The sequence below is a fragment of the Acanthochromis polyacanthus genome, chromosome 18 (genome assembly GCF_021347895.1).
Source record: "Acanthochromis polyacanthus isolate Apoly-LR-REF ecotype Palm Island chromosome 18, KAUST_Apoly_ChrSc, whole genome shotgun sequence".
NCBI classification, from domain to species: Eukaryota; Metazoa; Chordata; class Actinopteri; family Pomacentridae; genus Acanthochromis; species Acanthochromis polyacanthus.
Window position 1 is genome coordinate 32,650,757 of NC_067130.1, and position 23,924 is coordinate 32,674,680.

Sequence of the window (23,924 nt, forward strand, 5' to 3'; positions counted from 1 at the left end):
ATAAAAATCATTTGGGGTTATTAAACTCATGTGTCTATAGTAAATAGAAAGAAAATTTATTGTTTTTTTAATTTTATTTCATTTGAATGAATTCTATTCTATTCTACTCTATTTGAATTAATTGAATTTCATTTTATTTTATGAAATTTATTTTATTTTATTCTATTCTCTTTCATTTTGTTTATTTTATTTATTTTATTTTTATCCCTCCAGTTCAACAGGCGGCGGTACCGGAAGCTGGTTGGTCAACCGCCAATAAAGCGACGAAGAAGAAAAAGCGGAAGCAGCCGCTCGTCACATGACTGTCAGGAGGAAAAACAACAGGAAGAGTTTTGTTGTGAACGTTTAGGCGCAGTAATAATCTGAGAGGAGCGGCTCTAAGCTTCAGGTTTATTTGGATCTAAAGTAAAACGTTTTTTGCATGTTGGGCGTTTTTTTGTGTGTGTTGCTTGAAGGAACCGAACTTTAGTGAAAATTCGCTGAATTGAAGCTGATCCTGACAATCCTCGGAGGTACGTAAACATTAGACCAAGATTTTAGGTGTTTCCTTTAACAACATCAACTGTAAGATAATTCGGCGTCAATATAAAGCAACAAATGTGGGAAAAAAAATCAGTGAAATTGTGAATTAAGTAGTGGTTAAAGTCGTTTGTTGTGGCGGAAAACAGCAGCAAAATGGAGCTTCTATGCAACATCACATTAATATTAATGACTCTAATATCATTTAAAAACTTCAACAGTGTTTCTGAGGTATTGCAGGAGCTGTTTCTTATAATATCGTGTGTCTGGTTTTCTGAGATTTTATTCTTTAATTTTTTTAATCTTTGTGACCATCTCAGTTCTGTTTAGCGTGGAGGATTCTCTGCTTCTCTTCACTGGAGTTTGGGTTGTGTTGCTCTACATTTGTCTTTAGAATACACTTAAAGTTCTATTTCATTTAAGTAAGGACACTTATTTGTCCAGTTCTTAGTTTGGCTTTGTTCTAGTGGAGAACCTCTTGTGTTCTTTGAATGTTCTCCTCCTGGAATATTATCCTCAGACATTCATCTCTAAGTATCATCTCATCAACACCTGCAGCACTCATCCAGCTCCATGTCATGATACTCCCACCACCATGCTTCACTGTCAGGACTATTTATCCACTGTGGTAGTCGTGGTTAGGTTCAGACCAAATATCTTGACTCCATCTGAGCCCAACTCATTGATCTTCATCTGACCAAAGAATGTTCTCCAACATCCATCAGGCTTCTTCTCATGTTCTTCACCTGCAGCTCTGATTAGTGGTACTATGACTCCTTCTTTACCTCCTCATTAATGGTACTGAGTTTCCACTTCCATTTTTACTTGGTCATTGATCTTTGTCTTTTTCCTTCTGAAGTTTCAGTTCTTGGTTATTCTTTTCTATGTGGAGCCATGATGAAGACATAGACGCTCCCCATAGGTCCAAAGCTGAGAAGTTTCCGTTCCCATTTTAGAACTGTGTTCATACAGTTGGGCTGATTGGAAATCTTTGAGTATTTTTTGCAGCAATGTTTCCTTTTCTATGAGCCTTTGGATGAGGTACAGGTTGCTGCTTCGGTAAGCTAGCTAAGAATTCATCAATCTAATAGCCGGGAACTGGATTGGTACAAAGTCCTGTCTTTGTAAACTCTTGTGTAGCAGCATTTTTGTGTTGTTCACTTTGGTTTAGGAGACTCAGCAATGCCTTTTCTCACAAGGCTTATGGCTCAGCTGAATGGGTAGTAGTAGATGAACAGTAGGTGTTTGCAGTGCGATGCTTATGAACTCAAGTAAGTGGAATGTCTTTAGGGACTGTTAACCCCTTAAAGTACGTCGGCCCGCGGGCGGAAACAAAATAAATCTGACTTTCAGAACTTGTTGTAAGTTGGAACCAGTTCTTGATGCCCAACTCTACTCTGAGAGCACGATGAAAGATATTCTCTGATGTGATCTGAGACAAAAACTGGAATCTTTGGGTGAAAACTCATCACCTGCTAAGACAATCCCATCAGTGAAGCATGGTGGTGGCAGCATCATTTTATGGAGGAGCTTTTCAGGAGGATGGACAGGGAGAGTATAATCAAGGTCTTGAACCCAACAGAGCTAACAATAGAGGTTCGCAGAGGCTTTCCAGCCGGTTTCAAAAGCTCTGTCAGGAATTATGGGATAAACTGTCCAGTGTGACTGGTGTCCAATGGACTTCTACAAAATACTGAATGTAGGATCTGTATGTTTGGTATACAGGGGGTCCTCAACTTACATCAGAGTTCCATTCCTACTCATTAATGTAAGCTGATTTTCGCCATAAGTCGGAACTCCGTAAACAAAGCTGTTACGTACGTCAAGATATCGGTCAGTTCTTCACAAAAGTAATGAATACCAACGACTTTCATGCATGTTATGAGTCTGACTTATGTTTGGGAACCATAATGAAGGGCAAAAAGTTAGTAAATGTAGGACAATCCAAAGTGCCGTACAACCGACAATGTAAACAAAGCCATCCTATAGCACCACATGATGACGTTTTCTTCCTCTTACCTCGTCAGCTAGTTCCACATAACCAGTTCCAATATACTGATGAAACGTTGTACGTCGTAAACTGAGGACCCGCCTATAAATACGAACGACGAAACGCTGTAGGTCAAGGATGTCGTAAACTGAGGACCCTTGTATAGAATTTTTTTAACTTCAGTAATTTTTTTTTTTTTAAATCTTTATAAACTTGCACAACTGAACCCCTACAGTCAACCAAATAGATCTTTTCTGGGCTTTTTTCTACATTCTCGCTGTAAAAACTGTGGTTTTGTACTTTCCAGGGTCAGAGGGCATCATGGGGTCCACAGTGGAGAGAACAGACGAACATGTGAGGGAATATCTGATCTACCGAGGCTTCACCAACACCCTGAAACACCTGGACAGCGAGATCAAAGCCGACAAGGAGAAAGGCTTCAGGGTACGATCACGGACACATGGAGAGTTTCTTCTTTAATTAAGAGAAGAACATCTTAAAAACAGATTTCTGTGTTTCTGCAGGTGGATAAGATCATCGACCAGCTGCAGCAGTTCGTTCAGAGCTTCGACCTGTTTGGTCTGAAGGAGTACTGGCTCTACCTGGACAGACGTCTGTTCTGCCGACTGGAGGACGTTTACAAATCTACTGTGAACAAGCTGAGAACCAGTCTGTACAGATACTATGTCATCAACACCATCCAGGTAGCGTTCTCTGCTGCTCGCTTCTCGAACTCAGATTAAACCTGAGGCCTGTTTAACGAGCCGTCTGCTGTCGTTCTTCCAGAAAGGAAACCTGGAGAAAACCCAGGAGTTCTTCCAGAAGCAGGCGCAGGAGCTACAGAGTCAGGTCGAGTGGCGCGATTGGTTCATCCTGCCGTTTATCCCCACCCCGAGCAGAACCCCGCTTCTCTCCATACTTTTCCCGCCAATGGTCCGACACCTTCCTGGTTTCACTGCACAACTTCCGTCGGTCCTCTTCCAGTGCATGCATATCCTTCAGCTGAGTCCAACCTTTAATGTAGCCGGTTTGAATTATTTATAGTATATTTACATTCTGAAATTCTTGTTGCTAGTCCTTGACTTTGCTCCACCTCAGCCTGTTCTGCTGAGCTTCGATGCTGAGGTTCAGAAGATGACTGGCCTGACCGAAGAGAACGAGCAGCTCCGACAGCAGGTGAGAAGAAAACAAGTTCATTGTTTTAATGGTATTAGTTAAATAGCATGGACTTTATGAAGTATTTTAAATGATGGACGTTTTGAGCATGCTTCACATCATGATGCTGCCTCCACCATGCTTCACATCATGATGCTGCCGCCACCATGCTTCCCATCATGATGCTGCCGCCACCATGCTTCCCATCATGATGCTGCACCACATGCTTCACATCATTGATCTGCCACCACCATGCTTCACATCATGATGCTGCCACCACCATGCTTCATATCATGATGCTGCCCAGGATGCTGATGCTTCACATCATGATGCTGCCACCACCATGCTTCACATCATGATGCTGCCACCACCATGCTTCATATCATGATGCTGCCAGGATGCTGATGCTTCACATCATGATGCTGCCGCCACCGCGCTTCACATCATGATGCTGCCGCCACCGCGCTTCACATCATGATGCTGCCGCCACCGCGCTTCACATCATGATGCTGCCGCCACCGTGCTTCATATCATGATGCTGCCGCCACCGTGCTTCATATCATGATGCTGCCGCCACCGTGCTTCATATCATGATGCTGCCGCCACCGTGCTTCATATCATGGTGCTGCCCAGGATGCTGATGCTTCACATCATGATGCTGCCGCCACCGTGCTTCATATCATGATGCTGCCGCCACCGTGCTTCATATCATGATGCTGCCCAGGATGCTGATGCTTCACATCATGATGCTGCCGCCACCGCGCTTCACATCATGATGCTGCCGCCACCGCGCTTCACATCATGATGCTGCCGCCACCGCGCTTCACATCATGATGCTGCGCCACCGTGCTTCATATCATGATGCTGCCGCCACCCGTGCTTCATATCATGATGCGCCGCCAACCGTGCTTCTCATTCAGAGCTGCCGCCACCGTGCTTCATATCATGATTGCTGCCCAGGATGCTGATGCTTCACATCATGATGCTGCCGCACCGTGTTCATATCATGATGCTGCCGCCACCATCCTTCATATCATGATGCTGCCCAGGATGCTGATGCTTCATATCATGATGCTGCCGCCACCGATGCTTCATATCATGATGCTGCCGCCACCGTGCTTCATATCATGATGCTGCCCAGGATGCTGATGCTTCACATCATGATGCTGCCGCCACGTGCTTCATCATGATGCTGCCGCCACCGTGCTTCACACATGATGCTGCCGCCACCGTGCTTCACATCATGATGCTGCGCCACCGTGCTTCACTCATGATGCTGCCACCACCGTGCTTACACATCATGATGCTGCCGCCACCATGCTTCATATCATGATGCTGCCACCACCATGCTTCATATCATGATGCTGCCGCCACCATGCTTCATATCATGATGCTGCCGCCACCATCCTTCATATCATGATGCTGCCCAGGATGCTGATGCTTCACATCATGATGCTGCCGCCACCGTGCTTCACATCATGATGCTGCCGCCACCGTGCTTCACATCATGATGCTGCCCAGTATGCTGATGCTTCACATCATGATGCTGCCGCCACCGTGCTTCACATCATGATGCTGCCACCACCATGCTTTATCATGATGCTGCCACCACCGTGCTTCAGTCATGATCCTTTCACCTCCATGCTTCACATCATGATGATGCCAGCATTTATTTGCACCATATACCATGAAATTCTCAGGGATATATTGAGTGTTGACAATGACTTTCATTTTGTTTCGTCCAGCTGTTCGCCCTGCAGACGGAGAGTCGGGACCAGAGGGACGGAGACGAGATGGTTCATCATAAGCTGCCGGCGTACGTCCAGAACATGGACCGACTTGGGAGACACTGAGCTGTGAGACACTAACACCACTGTCTTTACCGATGACTGACCACAACAAAGATGGCTGCCATTCTGACAGTTTTAATGTTCATAGTGTCGATTTAACAACACAATACCTTTAAACCAAAGCTATTTATTGACCCAGGAGTTGATACGTTACAAACATGGCTGATTCCAAAGATGGCTGCCATGTTTAAAATAAATGAAGTTTTATTTTTCTTATATAATGAAGCTGCTATGGCTGCCACTAATGAATATTTTTCTAACGATTTAATGATTAAAATTAATATTTTAAATGAGCTTGTTTTGTTTTGACAGGATGTATCATGATTGCATGATACTGAGATGTTAGAGCATAAATTTTATAGAATTTAAAGGTTTGAATGATCGAGCTACGGCGCTGGTTTGACTTTTATTGTTGTGAGTTGCAGATGGCAGCCATCTTTAAACCTGAAGCTCTTTTGAAAAATTAATCAGAGCAGAATTTTTATCGATTGCGGTTTTCATCCTGACGTTTGATTTTGCTATGTTTATCCTAAAAAAAAAAAAGCACAAGACAAACATTTTTCTGATGTTAGGACTTTAGCATGCTAGCTTGTTCATGTTTACCTCACTGTACTGTACAGACTGACTGCCTTTGTTTTACTTTAAACATTGTATAGAAGAGAAGCTTTTGTTAGCTGCATTTCAGACGACAATGTGGTTGACAACCTGCTGAATTGTTGGAGCTAAAGTTGCTAAAATTACCCACAAGGCAGTGCTACTACAGCATGAAAAATATGATTTGGGTTGTCAGATTTATGATTGAGTCCTTAGATTGAAACCAAACAGGCCAGACTGAAACTAAACTTCTGACTTCTTAAAGTTGTGGAACATGAGTTTGATCATCCTCCACAGAAACAGCAGTATCGTAAGAGGAATTTGAGAAAATGTTGGGGCGTTGTTGTTGTTTTTTGTTTGTTTATTTGCACGAGTGATGTAATGCGATGTTCAGAAACCTCCTATCTCTATCATTATCCTGGAGTCACTTTTAGAAGATTCTTTTAGGCACTTAAATCAAACGAACCTGAGTTATTTTGGTTTTTATTGATATAAAATATATTTAAAGCGGTTTTAGCTAACTTATTGTTAATGGTAAAGTATTTATCCTGTTGCAGTATTTCCACTGTGTGCTGTGTTGCGGTTGATGTTGCCAAATAAACAATTCACCTGATGAATTGTTGTTTCTTGTCAGTACGATCTATTTTGTTTAGGTTTTCATGCAATAATGAAAGGCTGGCAAATACAGTACACTGTAAAATTAATATCATTACTAAGAAAATGTAAAATGCACAACATAAAGCATAAAAAAACAGAAAATTCTAATTATTCGTCACATTGACAGTCCAACCTCCATCACTTTTTCCTATCCCATCATCTAAAAACACATATTGACGCAGGATTTCTGCACAACCCTGTTAGCCTGAATAGAGTTTGGAACCGGTCCTGTTTGGATCTTAGCCCATCAGAACCGAGAGAACCTGTGAAGACCTTTATTAAAGAGTTCTGACAGTAAAGACACAATGACGTAACAACAACGACATTAACCCTAAATCCTCAATCCCAGAATGAACGAAGGGTTAACCAAAGTCGTGACGCTAAAAACAATGAGTTTGCTTTTTTCTGGGTTTAGTTATAGTGCCTTTAAAAAGTAGTCCCCTCGTCATGATGCTGCCACCACCATGCTTCACAGTGGGGATGGTGGGGTTGTTATGATGTTCAGTGTTTGGTGTCCTCCAAACAAACCTTAATTATTGCCTCATCAAACCAAAGAACCTTCCTCCAGTTAACCTCAGACCCTTCCACATATCTTCTGGTGAACTCTAGGTTCTCACCAGTTTCTTTCTCTGTTAGTTTGAACAGAAGAAAACAAGCAAGAAAACATATGCTAATCAGTCATTATTGTGTAGTTCTCCCTCATCAATCCATGGAATCTACAAGACTTTACGACACCTCTAAATGTCTTGTGGTTTCAGACACTAATACATTAGCAGCAGACCCTTAAACTCCTGCAAGTTGAGAGATGAGGTCCGCATGGATTGGACTTGTTTGTCCTGCATATCCCACAGATGCATAATCAGATTCAGATCTGGGGAATTTGAAGTCAACACTCTGAAGTCCTTGTTGTGTTCATCAAACCATTCATGAACAATTAGGCAGGTAGCATTATCCTGCTGAAAGAAGTCACTGGGGAATAGTGTTGCCTCGAAGGGTATGTAGGTACAGTGATGTTTATGTAGATGGTACGTGTCAAAGGAGTATCACACGGTCATCTTTTGATAAACGACATTCCCAACCGTCTGCTTGATGTAAAAGAAAACAATCCATCTGAGCAGGCCACTTTTTTCCATTGCTCCATATGTAATTCTCACATGCACAATTTTTCAAGTCTTTAAGAAACACGATCAAACCACAAGGGCTGAACATGATCGAGATCAGGTACAAAACATCCATAAATCAAGTAAAGAACTGAAACTCCCTGAAAGTAGGTGAAAAAGGTCGAGAACCTTCCACAACACTTAATGTCATGAAGTTTTGAAAGCTGGACTCTGGTTCTGTGCTTTATGAATCCACCATAATAATTCCAGAATGACCAACAACCACAGCAACAGACTCTTTACACGTCATCCTAACATGAAATTGACAAATCTGTCACTAAATATGTCTTCACATTTTGGGTGTTCATTCCTGTCTGAGATTGTCTGAAGTACCATAAAGACGCCAACCATGATGACTGCCTTCAGCTCGAGCTCACGCAGTGGTCAGCCATGGTTGTTCTGAATGTAAATGAACCCAAAATAAACGGACTCTGGCTTCTTCACCAACTTTACTGACTCCTAGGATGCAACAAGATGTGATATCGTAAGCTTCCAAGTCCTGCTAATTCATGGACTTGCACGGATGAAGTTTGAAGGTCTCAATGTGTCCAATGGGCTAACAGCACGGCAGCTGCTTAAAATGTGATTGAGTGTTAATTCTTAAAAATTGTTCGGAGGTCTGGTTACCTGCCACTCCAGTCTTGCTAGAATAATAATTCCAAATAATGGCAGAGTTACAACAGAAAGAATGAGGAAACAACTTAGAAAAATTGAAGTCATGTTTGCACACAAGATAATCAGAATCAATGCCTGTATAGAGGGTTGGTGTCATCGCATAGAAGTGCATAAGATGATGGGTTTGCTGATGCTAGATCCTTTGTAGTGACATTTACAGATCGTTTTCGGTGATTCATTGAATGAAAACATACAGAATACCAACGTTCATTTTTAACTAATTTAAAAGACAGTTTTCATCACATAACTGACAGATTAACCATGCAACAACATCAGCACCTCTCCGGAACAAAAGGTAGCATAACCGGGTACAACTTCACTGAGTCTTGTCCTGGGCTTCGTAAATCAATCTCTTATCTATTTAATCTCTCCTAAGTCTGACTCCAAAGAGTTTGGATACACTATGAGCTCTTTCAGTCCGTTGTTGTTGAACTTCCTCATTTTCTCTGTCCTCTCAGGGACTTGGTGTCGAGCCAGCGAGCCGTGAGCACCGCCACCACCCCTTCCAGAAACTTCTTCTCATTCCTACCACAAACCAGACGTACACCGGGCAAACCCAACCAGGTGTCCACCGGTTCCTCTCCAAACCAGGCAGCAGTCGGTAGAAAGGACCCAACAACCAATCAGGTGAGAACTCGGAGTTTATTATTTGCAAAATTACCAAACCACGTTGATTACCCAGTTGGCCAGCTCTTTGAAAAAGTAGTTTTTAGGTGTTGAGACTTAGATGTACTTGGTTTCATGTCACACTAGATGCTGTTTTAGGCAAAAACACAACTTGTTAGAAAGGGTTTTGCACATCTGACAGAGTTTGTAGGAGATAATTTACCTTCTTTTGATGTGAGCCAGTACTGAGACCTTTAAAATTAGCGTCTTTCCAAGAAGATCCTCAAACTCCAAATCTTAAATCTGTGTCTGACAAAGTCTGACAAACAGTAAGTCGTGAACCAACCATCAACTACTTGATGGATCAAATCCAACTTTTACCTTCATTATTGGTAGTTTCTGTTTGTCCTAACCAAAGGTGTCTCATTATAGCATGCTAGCACCAGGTTTTAAACCATTGCCCTAAAGAGTTGTAAGGTTCTGCATAGATATTTTTGTTCTGTATTTCTATATTTAAGGTTGTAAACTTTTCTTTTAGCCTGCAAAGTCTAAAGACGCAGCTCAAGCTAAAGATGTGAAGCCACTTTCCAGCCAGCTATCGACCAGCGAACCAGCGAGTTCCCAACAACCTATAAACCAATCAGCGAACCAGTCAGCAAACCAGAACCCCAGACACAAGAGAATCCAGGACCATGAGAAGGAGAGGAAGGAGCTTTTCTCCAAACCACCACAGGTACCTGAATAGAATCGTTAGATGCCAGAAATCTGCTGCAAGTGTGCGTTTCAGACAGTTTTTATTTCAGAATACTTTAAATTAGTCTGTATGGCTGCGCTATGCTAATTGCCTCTTTGTCTCTACTTAGCACACAGGAATCCACGCCTATTTCCTAAGATGTCAAACTAACTTTTGTTTGCTGGTACAGCCTGTTGGAAAACACTTTTATTTCCATAGTTTTGCAATCAACTATTGATTATTTTCTGAACCATGTAACTGCTTTAATTAAAAAAAACCACTAAACATATGGATACTTTTAATATTAAATATTTGGTCACAAAAATGAAAAGAAATCATTTTGTTGAACTTTTAGAACTGATTGAGCAGGTTCACAAGTAGCACAGAACTAAAAGTACTGGGTAGATAGTCTGATCCAAGTAGAGTTCTGGAGCTTCAAAATGGTTCTTCAAATAGAACTAAGAATATATAGTTTTTTATGGGTACAATGAGAAATAACTGGGAAAAGTTCAGGTATTTACCTTTAAAAGTTCCTCAGATTTTGTTGTTCAAATAGATTCAGATTTCAATGTGAGAAAAAAACCTGAATGAAAGTGTGTCTATGGTGAGTTTTTAAAAGAAATGACCAAGTATTTGACATATAAAGCTTAATTTCACAACTACTATTTTAAATACTCATAATTTAAGATAAAAACGTCAAACCAGAGATTGGTCGAGCAGAAGGAACCTCAGTATTTAAAGTGGAGTAACCTCCAACAAACTTCCTGTTCTGCTCAGTTTAAACTCTTTATTTCCTTCTTGTGTTGTCTTCAGACTCCAGAGAGAAAAGTGGAGTCGATGGAGGTGGAACCTCCTTCAGAACCTCCCAGTGAACCTCCAGAATTCTCAGCAGCAGCGAGGGAGGAGGTCTGTCAGCAGAACAGCCTTTCATCAAACTGAGCCAGGAGGAGTATGGAGAACATCACTCATCCATCATGCACTGCAGGTTCTCTTCAGCACTCTTACCATTCAGCAACATGAAGCTCTAAAATAGAAACCTAAAGCTTCGGTGTTTTATTTATTTCACTCCATCTTCTGGTTTCCAGGGTCGACTGTTCTGGTCGTCGGGTTGCCAGTTTGGACGTAGACGGAGTCATCAAGGTGGATCTACGTTATAGTTTCCTCAAAATTAGAAATAAAACTCTGCAAATAGGAAACTTTAATAAAACCCTTCATCTTCCTCTTCAGGTCTGGTCCTTCAATCCCATCATGCAGACCCAAAGCCACCATCATGTCCAAGTCTCCTCTGCTGTCTCTGGAGTGGGCGACCAAACCGGACCGACTGGTACCAACACAAACACAAAGCTCAGGGTTTCCAACCTCAGAATAAACAGCCAACCCAGTGGCACACGTAGAACAAAGCATCGTTGATTGATTTTAGCATCGATCTGGTTCAGCCTTCCCAACAGAACTGATTGGTTCATGACATTATTTATTCATTTTCTGGCTCTGATAAATGGTCTAAATATAACACGCCTTTAAAACCCATTGGCAGATCAGTCCTTTGTTTAGAGGGTGGATATAAAAGTATTGATTTGTGCAGCTCTAAACTCCAATATTGGACATTTCTTGCGCTATTCACCGTCTATAAGAGGTGATATACATGGAGTATTAGGTTTGTTGTTGCTTTGTTATTACTTTGATTTTAAAACAATCAGTTTCTGCAAATTTTCTGATAATAGAAAACAGCATTCACATTTTCATTCGTACATTCAGGTTCAGAACACTGCTAAACTCAGTGAGTAATGTAACAGAACTTATAGTGAAAAATCCACAGTTACAGCTTGTTTTTGTTCATTCTTATACATTTACATAGAAAATCCATCTAAAATAAGCACTAACCGTGTGTGTTTGTTCTCAGTTGCTGCTCGGCAGTGGAGTGGGAACAGTCCGACTGTACGATACAGACGCAAAGAAAAACCTTTATTGAGATGAACATTCGATGAAACTCATCCACGGTAAACCTGCCTGTCTTCTGTATCAAATATCTGTTCTGTAAAGTCGTGGAAGTGGAAGTTAGAGGAATTTTTCAGTCTCAGTTAGATTTTCCTTGTTAAACAAAAGAATCATTTTATAAAAGTAACAGTACCAGCAGGAAAACACAGCCGGTTGTTGTCCTTCTCTTCGATCATCTCTGATTTGGTTTCAGTTTTTTTTATCGTAATCTATGGGATATTTAAATAGTATCTGTGAAATTTTACACTGAGATATCAAATAATTTCTGATCATAATAAGAGATCCACTTCACTTTCAAATGAAAAAGATGTCCCAAACTGTGTTACATTTGCAGGACTATTTTGGTGTCAACCTGCTCAAGTCAGACATAAAAGCTCAACTAAAATAAACTTTCTTTTCATTTTTCTCACCAAGTATTCCATATTAAGTATCTACATGTTTAGTTTTGTATTATTGTCACCTGCAGCTACATGTGGTTCAGAAAACATCACTGTTTGACTGCTGGAATTATCAGATTTTGTTAATTTTGAGCTCATAGATGGAACTTTTCATTTTGTTTCCATATTGAACCCACTTGTTCACTATTACAGATGGATGGAAGTCCAACGATTTGTTGACCCGTCCATCCACCCCGACCTCCTCCCTATTCATTTCTGGCTTTAACTTTCTTCCCCTCCCTAATCAGAGATTATTGATCTACTTGTCAATATTCCAGATTCTGAATTAATGACATGATGAGAAATAACGAGAAAAAATTTCAGGTTTTTATCTTTAATAGTTCCTCAGATATTGTTCAAAAAGAATCAAATGGTAGAAAAAACCTGATGAAAGTAGATCAAGAATTGTCGCTCAGATAATATTTGATGTGTGAAGCTAAAATTTCGCAAATATTTTAGGACTACCTATTTTTATACTATAAAATTTCAAGCAAATCAGAGAAAGTCAAGTTAAGCTATCATTATTTGCCCCAATTAAATATTGAGGTTGAGACCCTACAGTGGTATTTATTGTGTGAATTTACCCAAATAATTAAATATTATGGATTAAATCCCTACAAAAATACACAACTTCAAGCTAAATATAGTAAATATTAAGACTCAGACAGTATAATATTAACAACTGTGGAGATTAATATGAATAATTTTGAACTAAATCTTGTGACCTCACAACAATAAAGCTGTAAATCCATAGGAGCAGTATGTGCTAAATGCTAACATCATCATGAGGCTAATGGGAATTCCATTGGTTTTGAAGCCGTTTGTCCACAAATTGAATCTTCAAATGGTTCGAATTGAAAACTTTGTTGGGAAAAGTGAAGGAAACACCAACGTTCTGAAAATCCATCCTTAAGGGTTCACGACAGTCCGTCCAATAGTTGTGAAAACATCTTAGAAAACACCGACAACCACCAGCTAGCGATGGTAGTTTTTTTGGTGTTATGGTGGAGCCTTTACTAGACCAAACAGAATTAACTACATGTCTGAGTGTAGCACCTTGTCCTGTATCAGTGGATAAATATTTGCATTTTTAGTATAAATTCTGACCCTAACGGGCTTCTGTGGTGTTTCAGTATCTTGTCTTTAGCCTGCAGCCCCAGTGGATCATCGTTTGTCTGTTCGGCTGCAGCTCTCAATCGATCCGTAAATGTCTCCGGTCAGCTGCTGCTTTGGGACACAAAGACGGTCAAACAGCAGGTAGCTTAGCCACTAACCAGCTAGGTACAGCTAACTAGCATGTTAGCATGTGTGTGCAAACTGAAATCCTCAGAAGTAACTGGATCTGTACACTAAAGTTCATCCACATTTAGCTGAGAACTTTACACATGCTAATATGCTAACAGTTTAGCATTAAGCGCTACTATACACATGTGATGTTTAGCATGCTAACATGCTAACTTTACATTCTACTTCTTTGTTACATGCGTATTTTTTAGCAATATTTGTGCAATAAAAGCTGCTTCCTGTCCAATCTGTGCAGTACTTGGTAGTATTTTTCTATATCTTACTTCCTTTTGTAAATATGCATTTGCCACTGTGTTACAACACTTTCTACACTTTTTGCATGTTAAAGTTTAGCCATCCTGTTTCCTTGTGCCCTGACATAAAGACATGGGTTACCATTAGCATGTTTAGCATTGGCGTAGCCTCTCTACATCCCTGCACCTGTAGTTAATCAGTTTTCTGTTTTTCTGTCTCTAGCTTCAGTTCTCTTTAGAACCAGAGCCAGTCGCATCAACGCACAGCTTTAACCACAATGGAAACCTGCTGTGACCGGAGCTGCTGACGGGATGATCAGACTGTTCGGTTAGCGATTATTTTTTATTATAGATTCATCTGTTTACCATCATTTACCAAACCCAAGCCTTACCATACTTTTCCGCAAAGTCGAACCACCAGCACAAATTAAACCTTACATACACAATATTTAACACCAATTTAGCACATTTGCTGATGAAAGGTGTGAATCTAAAGTCAAGGTTTGGGATGTTAGGAACTCGTATTGGATAATTTGAATAAATAAACAATTATTTGGTTAAAACGCTGGTAATAAAGCAACATTTTCAATATTCTTTAAATTCAAGCGGCTGCAGTTTGTTCCTTTTATGGCTCCTGATAAGTTCCTGTAATCTACCTGAGACGATATAAAAACATCAGCTGTCACCATCAAATATTCCACCAGCTTTAAATATAAACATCCAACTTGTGTAAATGGTTTTGGAGCTTTTATTGTGAAATAAAGTCAGCCCTCTTCTTTCCTGTAGACATGCAGCGGTATGAGAGCGCTATGAGCTGGAGAGCTCACGATGGAGAAGTTTACAGCGTCGAGTTCAGCTACGATGAAACACCGTGTTCAGGCATCGGAGAGGATGGGAAGGTTGTCGAAGACGGAATCACTGTCAGAGCGTCTTTAAAACATGAGAATTTAACTCCGGTCTAAATGAATGATTGTTGGTGTTGGTCCAGTTCATGCAGTGGAACGATCCATCGCTGTGGGTGAAGCAGTCGGAGCAGATTTACCTCAAGACGCCACCGGACCTTTCGTCCTATCGGATACAGCGGGTACAAACAGGTGAGCAGTACCATGGAAACAGCATCTTAAATCATCAGGAGCCTTCACCTCGACCATCTCTGATCTGTTTCCTTCAGTTTGTGTTTTTAATCTGTGCTGAACTTTGTTTCAGTTCAGGTTCCTCGAGGTCGACTCTCGCCTTCGACTCTGAAGGTCAACATGTTCTGACGTGTCAGCTCCGGAGGTCTCATCTACAGAGTGAGTCCAAGATCCGGGATCGGTCCGGTTCTCTTCTTCCACACTCAGTGTAACACCAAATGTAAACTAATTTCCAAAGAAGTATAAACCAGCTCCAAACCAGCCTAAAACCAAGTGTAAATCCTGTTTACATTCAGCCCTAGATCTTTTCCAAACTACTCCACAAGTAAGTAAAAACCAGGTTAAACCTACTCCTAAATCAGATCTAACACCCAGGTGTAAAATGGTTTAAAACCAAGTCCAAAACCAGCCTAAAACAGGTCCAAACCAGCCCATTAGCAGTCCAGAACCAGATTTAAACACCAGGACTGAAAACCAGGTCTGTCTTTTAGGACAGTTTGGTGAAGTGTGAACAAGTTAAATCAACCAGAAAATTTGTATCTTTATGTCGTATTTATTTACTTTTCTGTATATTAAACCACATTTTTTCTTACATTGTGATTGGCTGACGTGCACCTCCTCCTCTTCCTCCAGCTGACAATGGGGAGCCGGCTCTGGACCAGGTTCTGTCGCTGGCGGACACAAAGCTCCGGTGGTGACGGTTGATTGGTGCTCGGCGGTGGACTGTGGCACCTGTCTGACAGCGTCGATGGACGGGAAGATCAAACTGAGCACACTCCTGCCCAGAAGTCCTGATCAGTTACTGATCGATCAGACAGGATCAATACGTCAACTGTTCATCATGTAGCAGTGGAAACTCATCTTGTTAAATTCAGATCTGCATTAAAATCTCACTGAAAGTCACACCTGGGGATGATTTCTTTATTAAAGCCTGCATTTAATGATCTTTGGTGTTCCAAAATCATCACATTTTTAGAACAGTTTCTGCTCAAACATCTCGGATTTACTCAAACTTTCCATAATATTTGAGAATAACGGAATTAATTGATAATCCAGAAGTCAACTAGTGATATTTCTGAACCACATGTAGCTGCAGGTCAAAATAATACAAAACTAAACATGTAGAATACTTAATATGAAATATTTGGCCACAAATATTTGAAAGTATTAAAAAAATGCATGTATTTTTATAGCTATATTTAAATTTGAAATTCCAGAGTTATAAAATTTCAATAAAAAGTGTTTAGAAAACAATTACACAACATGAGAATAAATACAGTACCTAATAAAAATAATGAAAAATATAAGATATAATTTGAATGTATTACTAATATAAATAGATATTATATAAATATTATACATGGCAATGAAAAATACAGCAAATTAAATCTAAACATTACATGTGGCAAAGAAAATACTGCAAATTAAAGTTAAATATTACATGTGACAGTGGAAAAAAACTAATAAAAATTAAATATGACACGCAAAACTCGAAGTACTGCAAATATTACATTTGACAATGAAAATATTGCAAATTAAATTGAAATATTACACGTGGCTATGAAATATTGCATGTAAAATTTATTTTTAGACATCAAATTTAAATATTGGACATGATAATAATCATATTACGTTTGCCCAATTTATTTTATATTTAATATGCAATCTCAGTTCTCTGTATGTGTACGCATGTAGCAGAACCGACAAAAAAGCAGACTTTGACTTTGACTAAACATATTTTTACTATTTTTTCACTTTTGAGCTCTGCCGTTGCAGTGCGCCTCTCCGCCACAGAGGGCGCTGTCACACCGTGAGCCGTTAATTCTGCCAGTGAAGAAGAAGCAGCAGCCACAACAATAATACAACGGAGCTCCAGCGGCTTGGAAACGAGATAAGTGTCCGAATTCAGCGCTCAGTTCTCGGGTTAACGAGCAGAGGCGGTCCGTTGCTGTCGCCTGGAGGAGAATAATTCTTCACGGAGCAGAATACGGGAGCCATGTTTGTGTGTGACCGCAGGTACAAGCTGCTGTCGCTGTAGAGGGGAAGCTAGCTGCTGCTCCGTTAGCTCGTCCACACCGAGCCTCCTCCGGTTCGGCTCTCCGGTTCATGCCACTGGGCTCCGGTACCGCGTGCCGCCATGGAGAGCCTCTACAAGCGGAAGATGTTCGCCTCGATGCGGAAGACCAAAGTGGCCGCGTCGAAGAAGCGACAGATCGGCCTTCCCGCTTCCATCCTGGACGACAGTGACGAGGGCTCCTTCTCCTCCTCCTCGTCCTCGGATCCCAGTCTGACTTCCAGAGCTCACCGGAGGAGGACAGCGAGCAGGAGGGCCGGGACCGCAGCGAGTCCGGGGCCACCTCCAGCGACGATAGCCGCTCCGTGACCCGCAGGAAGCGCTCGTTCCTGGGGCGATGACAGCTCGTCGTCGTCCAGCGGCGGAGAGGAGTGACGAGGAGGAGGAGGAAGAGGAGGAGGACCGGAGCCAGCCCAAGAGGTCGGTGCAGCCCCGGAAGAGGAGCCGGCTGCAGCGGCAGGACGAGTCGGACTCGGACCGGGAGGAGAAGCGGAGGGAGGAGGCCGAGAAGGCGAAGAGGAGGCAGAGACACAACAAGCTGCTGGCGCTGTCCCGGAGGATGAAGGCCCGGGTCCCCAACCGGAGGAGGAGCCGCCTGAAGCAGGTAGAACTCCGGGCAGGGCCGCTGGACGAGGGGTCTCCTGGGGGCCAAAAACACCAAAACACAGCTGGATTTCTGTAAATATATCCAGCTTTGGTTGTATATAGACTAGTTAACTGCTAAGAAATGTAACAATAATAAACTTTAGATGCTTATTTTTCAATTTATTATGCAAATTATCTAATGTTATGGATTAAAGTGGCAATTTGGGGAAAAGTTCATTTATGACAATAATTAATTTATTTACTCTGCAGCTTCCAAAACTAGAGGTTTAAAGTGCTTTAAAAAACAGTACAACATGCAAAACATTAGAAAACAACAACAAAATATCAGTAAAGACAGCACATCACATTTAAAAGAGCATTAAATACATTATTATTACACTTTTAAAGGCATCGTAAACTTAAAGTTGTCAGAAATGTTCATACATTTTAGATTTGTAGAATTTCTGATTTAAATATTGGCTCCATTTGTAGTTATAATTAATGAAACTACAGCTGTTTAAGGTGAATTAAAATGTGTTTTATTGTTCTCGACGACCTGCTGCCATATTTTAGTGGTTAAATGTCACTGCTGCAGATTTCCTGCTGTTAACTAGGAAAAAATATCAAATAAAAGGGAATAAATGTGACAGAAAAAATGATTATATTGTGTTAAACTGATCAGATTTTCAGTAAATGTTCATACCAGGCTTTGCAAAAAGTTCTGTTACACGGTTTCATGATGTTTAGAGACGTTTACATATCGGAGTGAAAAATTCCATTAAATAAACTGAAAGTTCTACCTTATAGGCAGGTGTCCTAATACAAATTTGTTCTCCGTGAAGTTGTATCAAGATGGAAGTCAAAAGAGTTGAGATATCTGCTCTCCTTCATGCTGGCCACAACAAGTCTGACAGAGCCAAGCAGCTGAACATCAGCCGGATGACCGTCCACAGAGTCGTGGAGAGGCTCAAGAATGGTGAAGAATCTTTCAGTGATCTTTCAAGAATGGTGAAGACCTGAAAGATCTTCACCATTCTTTAGCCTCTCCGCGACTCTGTGGACGGTCATCCGGCTGATGTTCAGCACAAAGGAGAGCAGATATCTCAACTCTTTTGACTTCCATCTTGAGACAACTTCACCGGAGAACAAATTTGTATTAAGGACACCTGCCTATAAGGTAGAACTTCCAGTTTATTTCATGGAATTTTTCACTCCGACATGTAAACGTCTCTAAAGATCATGAAACCGTGTAACAGAACTTTTGCAAAGCCCGGTAATTCATTTTGTTGCTGTATTTTAATAAACTCAGAGGAAATAATCCTAAACAGCTGTAAGTGACAAACTAACTTTAGCTCCTGTTAACACTTGAGGTTTTCTGTCAACTTAAATCACAAACTGTGTTCTTTACTGTTTCTGTGATGCTAATAAACTGCTAACTAGTTGTAGTCTGCTAATTCTGTATGTATTAAAACTGCCACTATTTTGGTAATTTGGGCGACACGTAGTCCAAGAGAAGTGATTCTTTGGTTTATCAGATGGAAAAAGCTACCTTAAACTCAGGACATTGTTAGAAATACATTAAAATAGACATCGAGAGTTTATTTATGATTTAAATGGTGTAAATTCTGTCCATCCTGCTGCTTTCTGGTGCTGCAGATGTTAATAAAGTCAGAGGAAACAATCTTCAACAACCGGAAGCAACAAACTAAACTCCAGCTCAGTTGAAACTTCGAAGTCTGGGTGTCGCCTCCATCGACTAAAAATCACAAACTGTGTTCACTTACTGTTCTATGATGATCATAAACTGCTGAAAGTATCACAGTGAGATCATTTTCATGGATTAAACCTGGTACTATTGTGGCAATTAGGGTGACTCCAATGAAAACAGTCAACGACAAGCGATCCTCAGTTTTTCTGATGGAAAAAATTCACTTATGGTCATCATAAACTCAGGATGGTGTTAGAAATACATTAAAATACACATAAAGAGTTTATTTATGATCTTAGGATTGTAAATTCTGTTCATCCTGCTTCTTTCTGGTGCTCCAGATTTTTAATAAACTCAGAGGAAATAATCTGGAAGCAACAAACTAAGCTCAGTTTGGGTGTCACCTCCTTCAACTAAAGTCATAATATGTTTATTTTATTGTTTCTGTGACTAAAAACTACCGGTTTAAGGTGAGATGTGCTCAACCTGCCATTAAGATTTCTAACTTGTTTGTGTTTTCAGGGCAGTGGAGACGAGGAAGAGTCTAAAGAAGCCGAGGACGAGGCCGGCGGCGACGAAGACAGAAACAAAGAAGGAGAAGAAGAAGACGGAAACAGAGAAGGAGAAGAAGACGGAAACAAAGAAGGAGAAGAAGAAGACAGTGACAAAAAGGAGGCTTCAGGAGGAGAAGAAGGAGGTAAAGAGGAGGAGAAAGACGAGGATGAGGAGAAGAAGTAAAAGCTTCGTCTTTAAGACTTGCAGCTTTGTACAGTTTTCTCTTCTGCAGCACTTAAAGCGGAAAACACTTAAAAATGTTGAAGGTTTTCTTAGTTTTTTTCTTGCTGCTTCAGTGGAAACATAAAGAGGATGTTTCTCTTTAAACTGACGTGATGGATGTCTGATTTCTTAGTGTTCAGTCCTGCTGATCTGCTGACTGATCTGATTTATAAATCCCAGATTTAAGTCATCTGTCAGATTCCAACACCGAGCTCCATGTACAGCAGAGATATCTACGATGCTTTCATTTACTTATTATTTTTGTTTTGTATTTTTTGGGGTTGAAAAGCAGATTCTGAAAGAATCACTTAGGAAGTTTAATTTAGATTCTGCAGATTGATTTCTAAACAGATTTTACTCCTGTTCATTTACCGTCGACCCGCTTTCATCAGGTTTGTCTCACATTAAATCTGAGTCTGTCTGAACAACATCTGAGGAACTATTAGACTGACTTTTGGGAAATATTAGATCTTAAACCTTCCATTGAGGTAGAACTAGTGTGTTTCATGTATTTTGTGTGTTTTTAGATGTTTTTAAACAGAACAATCTCCACCACCGAAATTTTATTTGTTCTGTAGTTTGTTTTTCTTTCACTGTAATGTGAGTCTCATTACAGACTGTTGAAGTAGCCAGTAGACTTTGTAGGGTACGTATACTGGTGCTGTAGATTGTCCTGTTTAAAAACATCTAAAACACACAAAAAATACATGAAAGACACTTGTTTTACCTCAATGGAAGATTTTAAAAAAAAAAAAAAGCACATTCTCGCTAAAAAAAACTGTTATGTAGTTGTCTTTTTTATTTTTATTAATACTGTTATTTATAAAGTTGAGACTTCTATTTGCAGCTTAATTTTTTCCCCATATTTCTTCTCCCTCATAGTCAGAGATTATTTGATCTACTGTCCAATATTCCAGATTCTGAATCATTGACATGATGAGAAAGAAGAGAGAAAATTTCAGGTTTTATCTTTAATAGTTCATCAGACACTGTTGTTCAAACAGACTTAGATTGAATGAGAAAAAAACCTGCAGAAAGTAAGTTGACAGAGATTTTAAAAAAAAAAGATATATGAAGCTGAAATTCCACCAATATCTTTGTAAACAAGCATTTTTGTACTACAAATAATTTCATCCAATCAGAGATGGTTGAGAAGACATTTTGAGGATATTTGACACAATAAAATTGTTACTTAAAGTAAAAGTATGAGTACAGTCAGAAGGAAGTACTACGTATACTCGTGAGACTGTTACACTGTAGTAGAGTTTACTACGTCGTTACTCATTCATTAATGTAGAAGCAGGGTTTAAAGAATCGATGCTGAGAACCACTAAGAACCAAAACCAATTAGCAGAATCGGGATCTGAAGATACCACCCAAGTCTTTTTTCAAATTTTAAGGTGGAATTATTCGAGCAGCATGAGCCTTAAAGGTAGCTAGATGTCATACATTTGCAGTGTTTGTTTTAATTTATTATTTCAACACTATTCAGACGTTTTGAAGGTCTTTGTGGACACCACGGGTCAAAGCAATGACCTCGAAGATGTCAGTAGATCAGCAGGTGGCGCTAAAACCCGAGCAGCTCGGCTTCGGCCACGTTGGAAACTGGATTCTCCGTTTCTTGGAGCCGAGAAACTCAAACTCTTCTGGTTGAAACATCGACTCGGAGAGCGTCCGGACTTCAGTATCTGAGCTTCTAGTTGGATTCCTGATTGTCGAAATGAAACTCTAAAGGTCTGGACTGAGGCTCCCGCAGTATTTAGAGACCTTCAGTATAAAAGCTTTTGTTGCACTTTTTTGCTCTTTTATTTACCCTTCAGTTTGAATCGGGCTCTTCTCCTCCGATTTATTTTCGATGCATCGGCATCAGATCAAAGTTATTCGCAAGCATTTTGTCGTACGGAGGCTTTTAATTTGGCGCAAGCAAATAGGGCTGCAACTAACGATGAATTGATGAATCGTCTTAGCACGATACTCGCATCGTGCTTAGACAATTCATCGTTAGGGACATTTGTTAAGGACATTTGCTTGTAGGTCTGCAACTAACAATTAATTGTCTAAGCAAGATACGTCGATACGTCATATCGTGCTTAGATGATTCATGGATTCATCATTAGGGATATTTGTTAGGGACATTTGCTTGTAGGGCTGCAACGATGAATCGTCTAAGTAAAATACATTATATCTTGCTTAGACAATTCATCATTAGGGATATTTGTTAGGGACATTTGCTTGTAGAGCTGCAACTAACAATGAATCGTTGAATCATAGAAGCACGATATGTGGATACATTGTATCATGCTTAGCAGATTCATTGTTAGTTGCAGCTCTACAAGCAAATGTCCCTAATGATGAATTGATGGATCGTCGTTAGTTTGCAGTCTTGAGGTACTTTTTGTCTTTCTAGTTGCAATTTTCTTGACTATCTTTCCTTCTTGTCACTATAAGCTGAATATATCTCGTCGGGACATCTAAGCTGATCAGTTTGGCTCATTAAAGACCGTTAAAACCTGTAAAAATGTTCATGTACAGTTTAAACAAACACTAATGAAGTGTTTCAAGAAAAGCGGCTCAGACTGTAAAAGAGAAACTATCATTTCTCCGTTAGTTTCCTCTTAATTCCCCCTGGTTGTCCCTGAATGTGACCCGAGAAGAACAACAGCGACTCTTGTAGATAAAACTCATTTGGACAAAAGCTTTTTTCTACTTTTCTATTTATTTCTTGCTCTCTAATGTCGGTTTGTGTACAATCATGTAAACTAAAGCGTTCCTTTCTTTAATCTCTGTGATGTTTAATTGACACAGTGACCGGATGGAAGTCACGAATTGAGCCCGTCTGTTTGTTTTTTGAGCTTTGACGACGATGAATGAATGTTTTAACGTCCAGTTTTCAGAGTGAAGCTGCTGAAGCTGAACCCACAGAGTGTTTCGGAGCCTCGTGGCCTTTTTATTTTTCTCTCTCTTTGTTTTCTCAGCAGTATAGAGACGATACACACACCTCATAGTTGCATCAGTGCTGTGTATTAACCTGTTTCAGTGTATTTCTGGTCTTTTGTTGCTGTATAAAGCTCTTCAGACCAAACCACCGTGTTGAAAACAACTCTTTTACTAATAAAGGCTCTTTTTTTGATCGACAGATTTTGTGTAGGAAACCGTCATTTGATACGTTTGGGAGCAAAAAACTACAATTTCTGTGATATTTAAATCGTCTGCTTTAATGTGGAAATTTAGAGCTAACAAATGGGTGGCAAACATCTGGTTGGCCACCACGACACCTATGACCCCTCTGAAGAAGGAGTTACGAGAAAGAGAGTTGTGAGGGAGGCCACCAAGACATCTACAGTCATGGATGAAAGTATTGGCATCCCTGGAATTTTCCAGAAAGTACACAATTTCTCCCAGAAGTTGTTGCAATTACAAATGTTTTTGGTGTAGATGTGTTTATTTCCTTGGTGTGCATTGGAAAAACACAAAAAAGCAGAAGAAAAAAGACAAAGTTTACATAATTTTACGCAAAGTTCAAAAATGGGCCAGAGACACAATTGTTGGCACCCTGAACATGTGGTTTCATACCATTTGGAAGAAATAACGGAAACCAGTCGCTTCCTAGAACCATCAGCAGGCTTCTTACACCTATGACTCCTAGTATCTTATCTGTACGTTTGTAATTTTTAGATTTATTTTCAAAAAGGAAATGTTCTTTTATTTAAAAATTGTTTTACGAAATATTTTTAGTGT

At 40.2% G+C, this 23,924-nt stretch overlaps 2 protein-coding genes across 2 annotated transcripts; both read left to right on the forward strand.

The window, feature by feature from the left end:
• The first annotated feature begins 274 nt into the window (after positions 1-274).
• Positions 275-15,945, forward strand: wdr91 (WD repeat domain 91). The gene is given in 30 exon segments (XM_051938327.1): positions 275-512; positions 2,817-2,953; positions 3,034-3,213; positions 3,296-3,411; positions 3,413-3,474; positions 3,477-3,500; positions 3,603-3,685; positions 5,410-5,502; positions 5,504-5,520; positions 9,059-9,227; positions 9,745-9,939; positions 10,753-10,819; positions 10,822-10,924; positions 11,025-11,079; positions 11,167-11,196; positions 11,198-11,263; positions 11,840-11,905; positions 11,908-11,936; positions 13,505-13,628; positions 14,133-14,196; positions 14,199-14,237; positions 14,696-14,808; positions 14,898-14,943; positions 14,946-14,978; positions 14,981-15,010; positions 15,116-15,136; positions 15,139-15,175; positions 15,177-15,205; positions 15,676-15,711; positions 15,714-15,945. Coding segments are annotated over 29 exon segments (2,226 nt in total). The 5' UTR covers positions 275-512; positions 2,817-2,830; the 3' UTR covers positions 15,890-15,945.
• A 919-nt stretch (positions 15,946-16,864) lies between these two features.
• Positions 16,865-23,322, forward strand: LOC110959133 (cilia- and flagella-associated protein 251-like). The gene is given in 4 exon segments (XM_051938328.1): positions 16,865-17,315; positions 17,318-17,441; positions 17,489-17,720; positions 19,932-23,322. Coding segments are annotated over 4 exon segments (708 nt in total). The 5' UTR covers positions 16,865-17,179; the 3' UTR covers positions 20,148-23,322.
• The last annotated feature ends 602 nt before the right edge of the window (positions 23,323-23,924 follow it).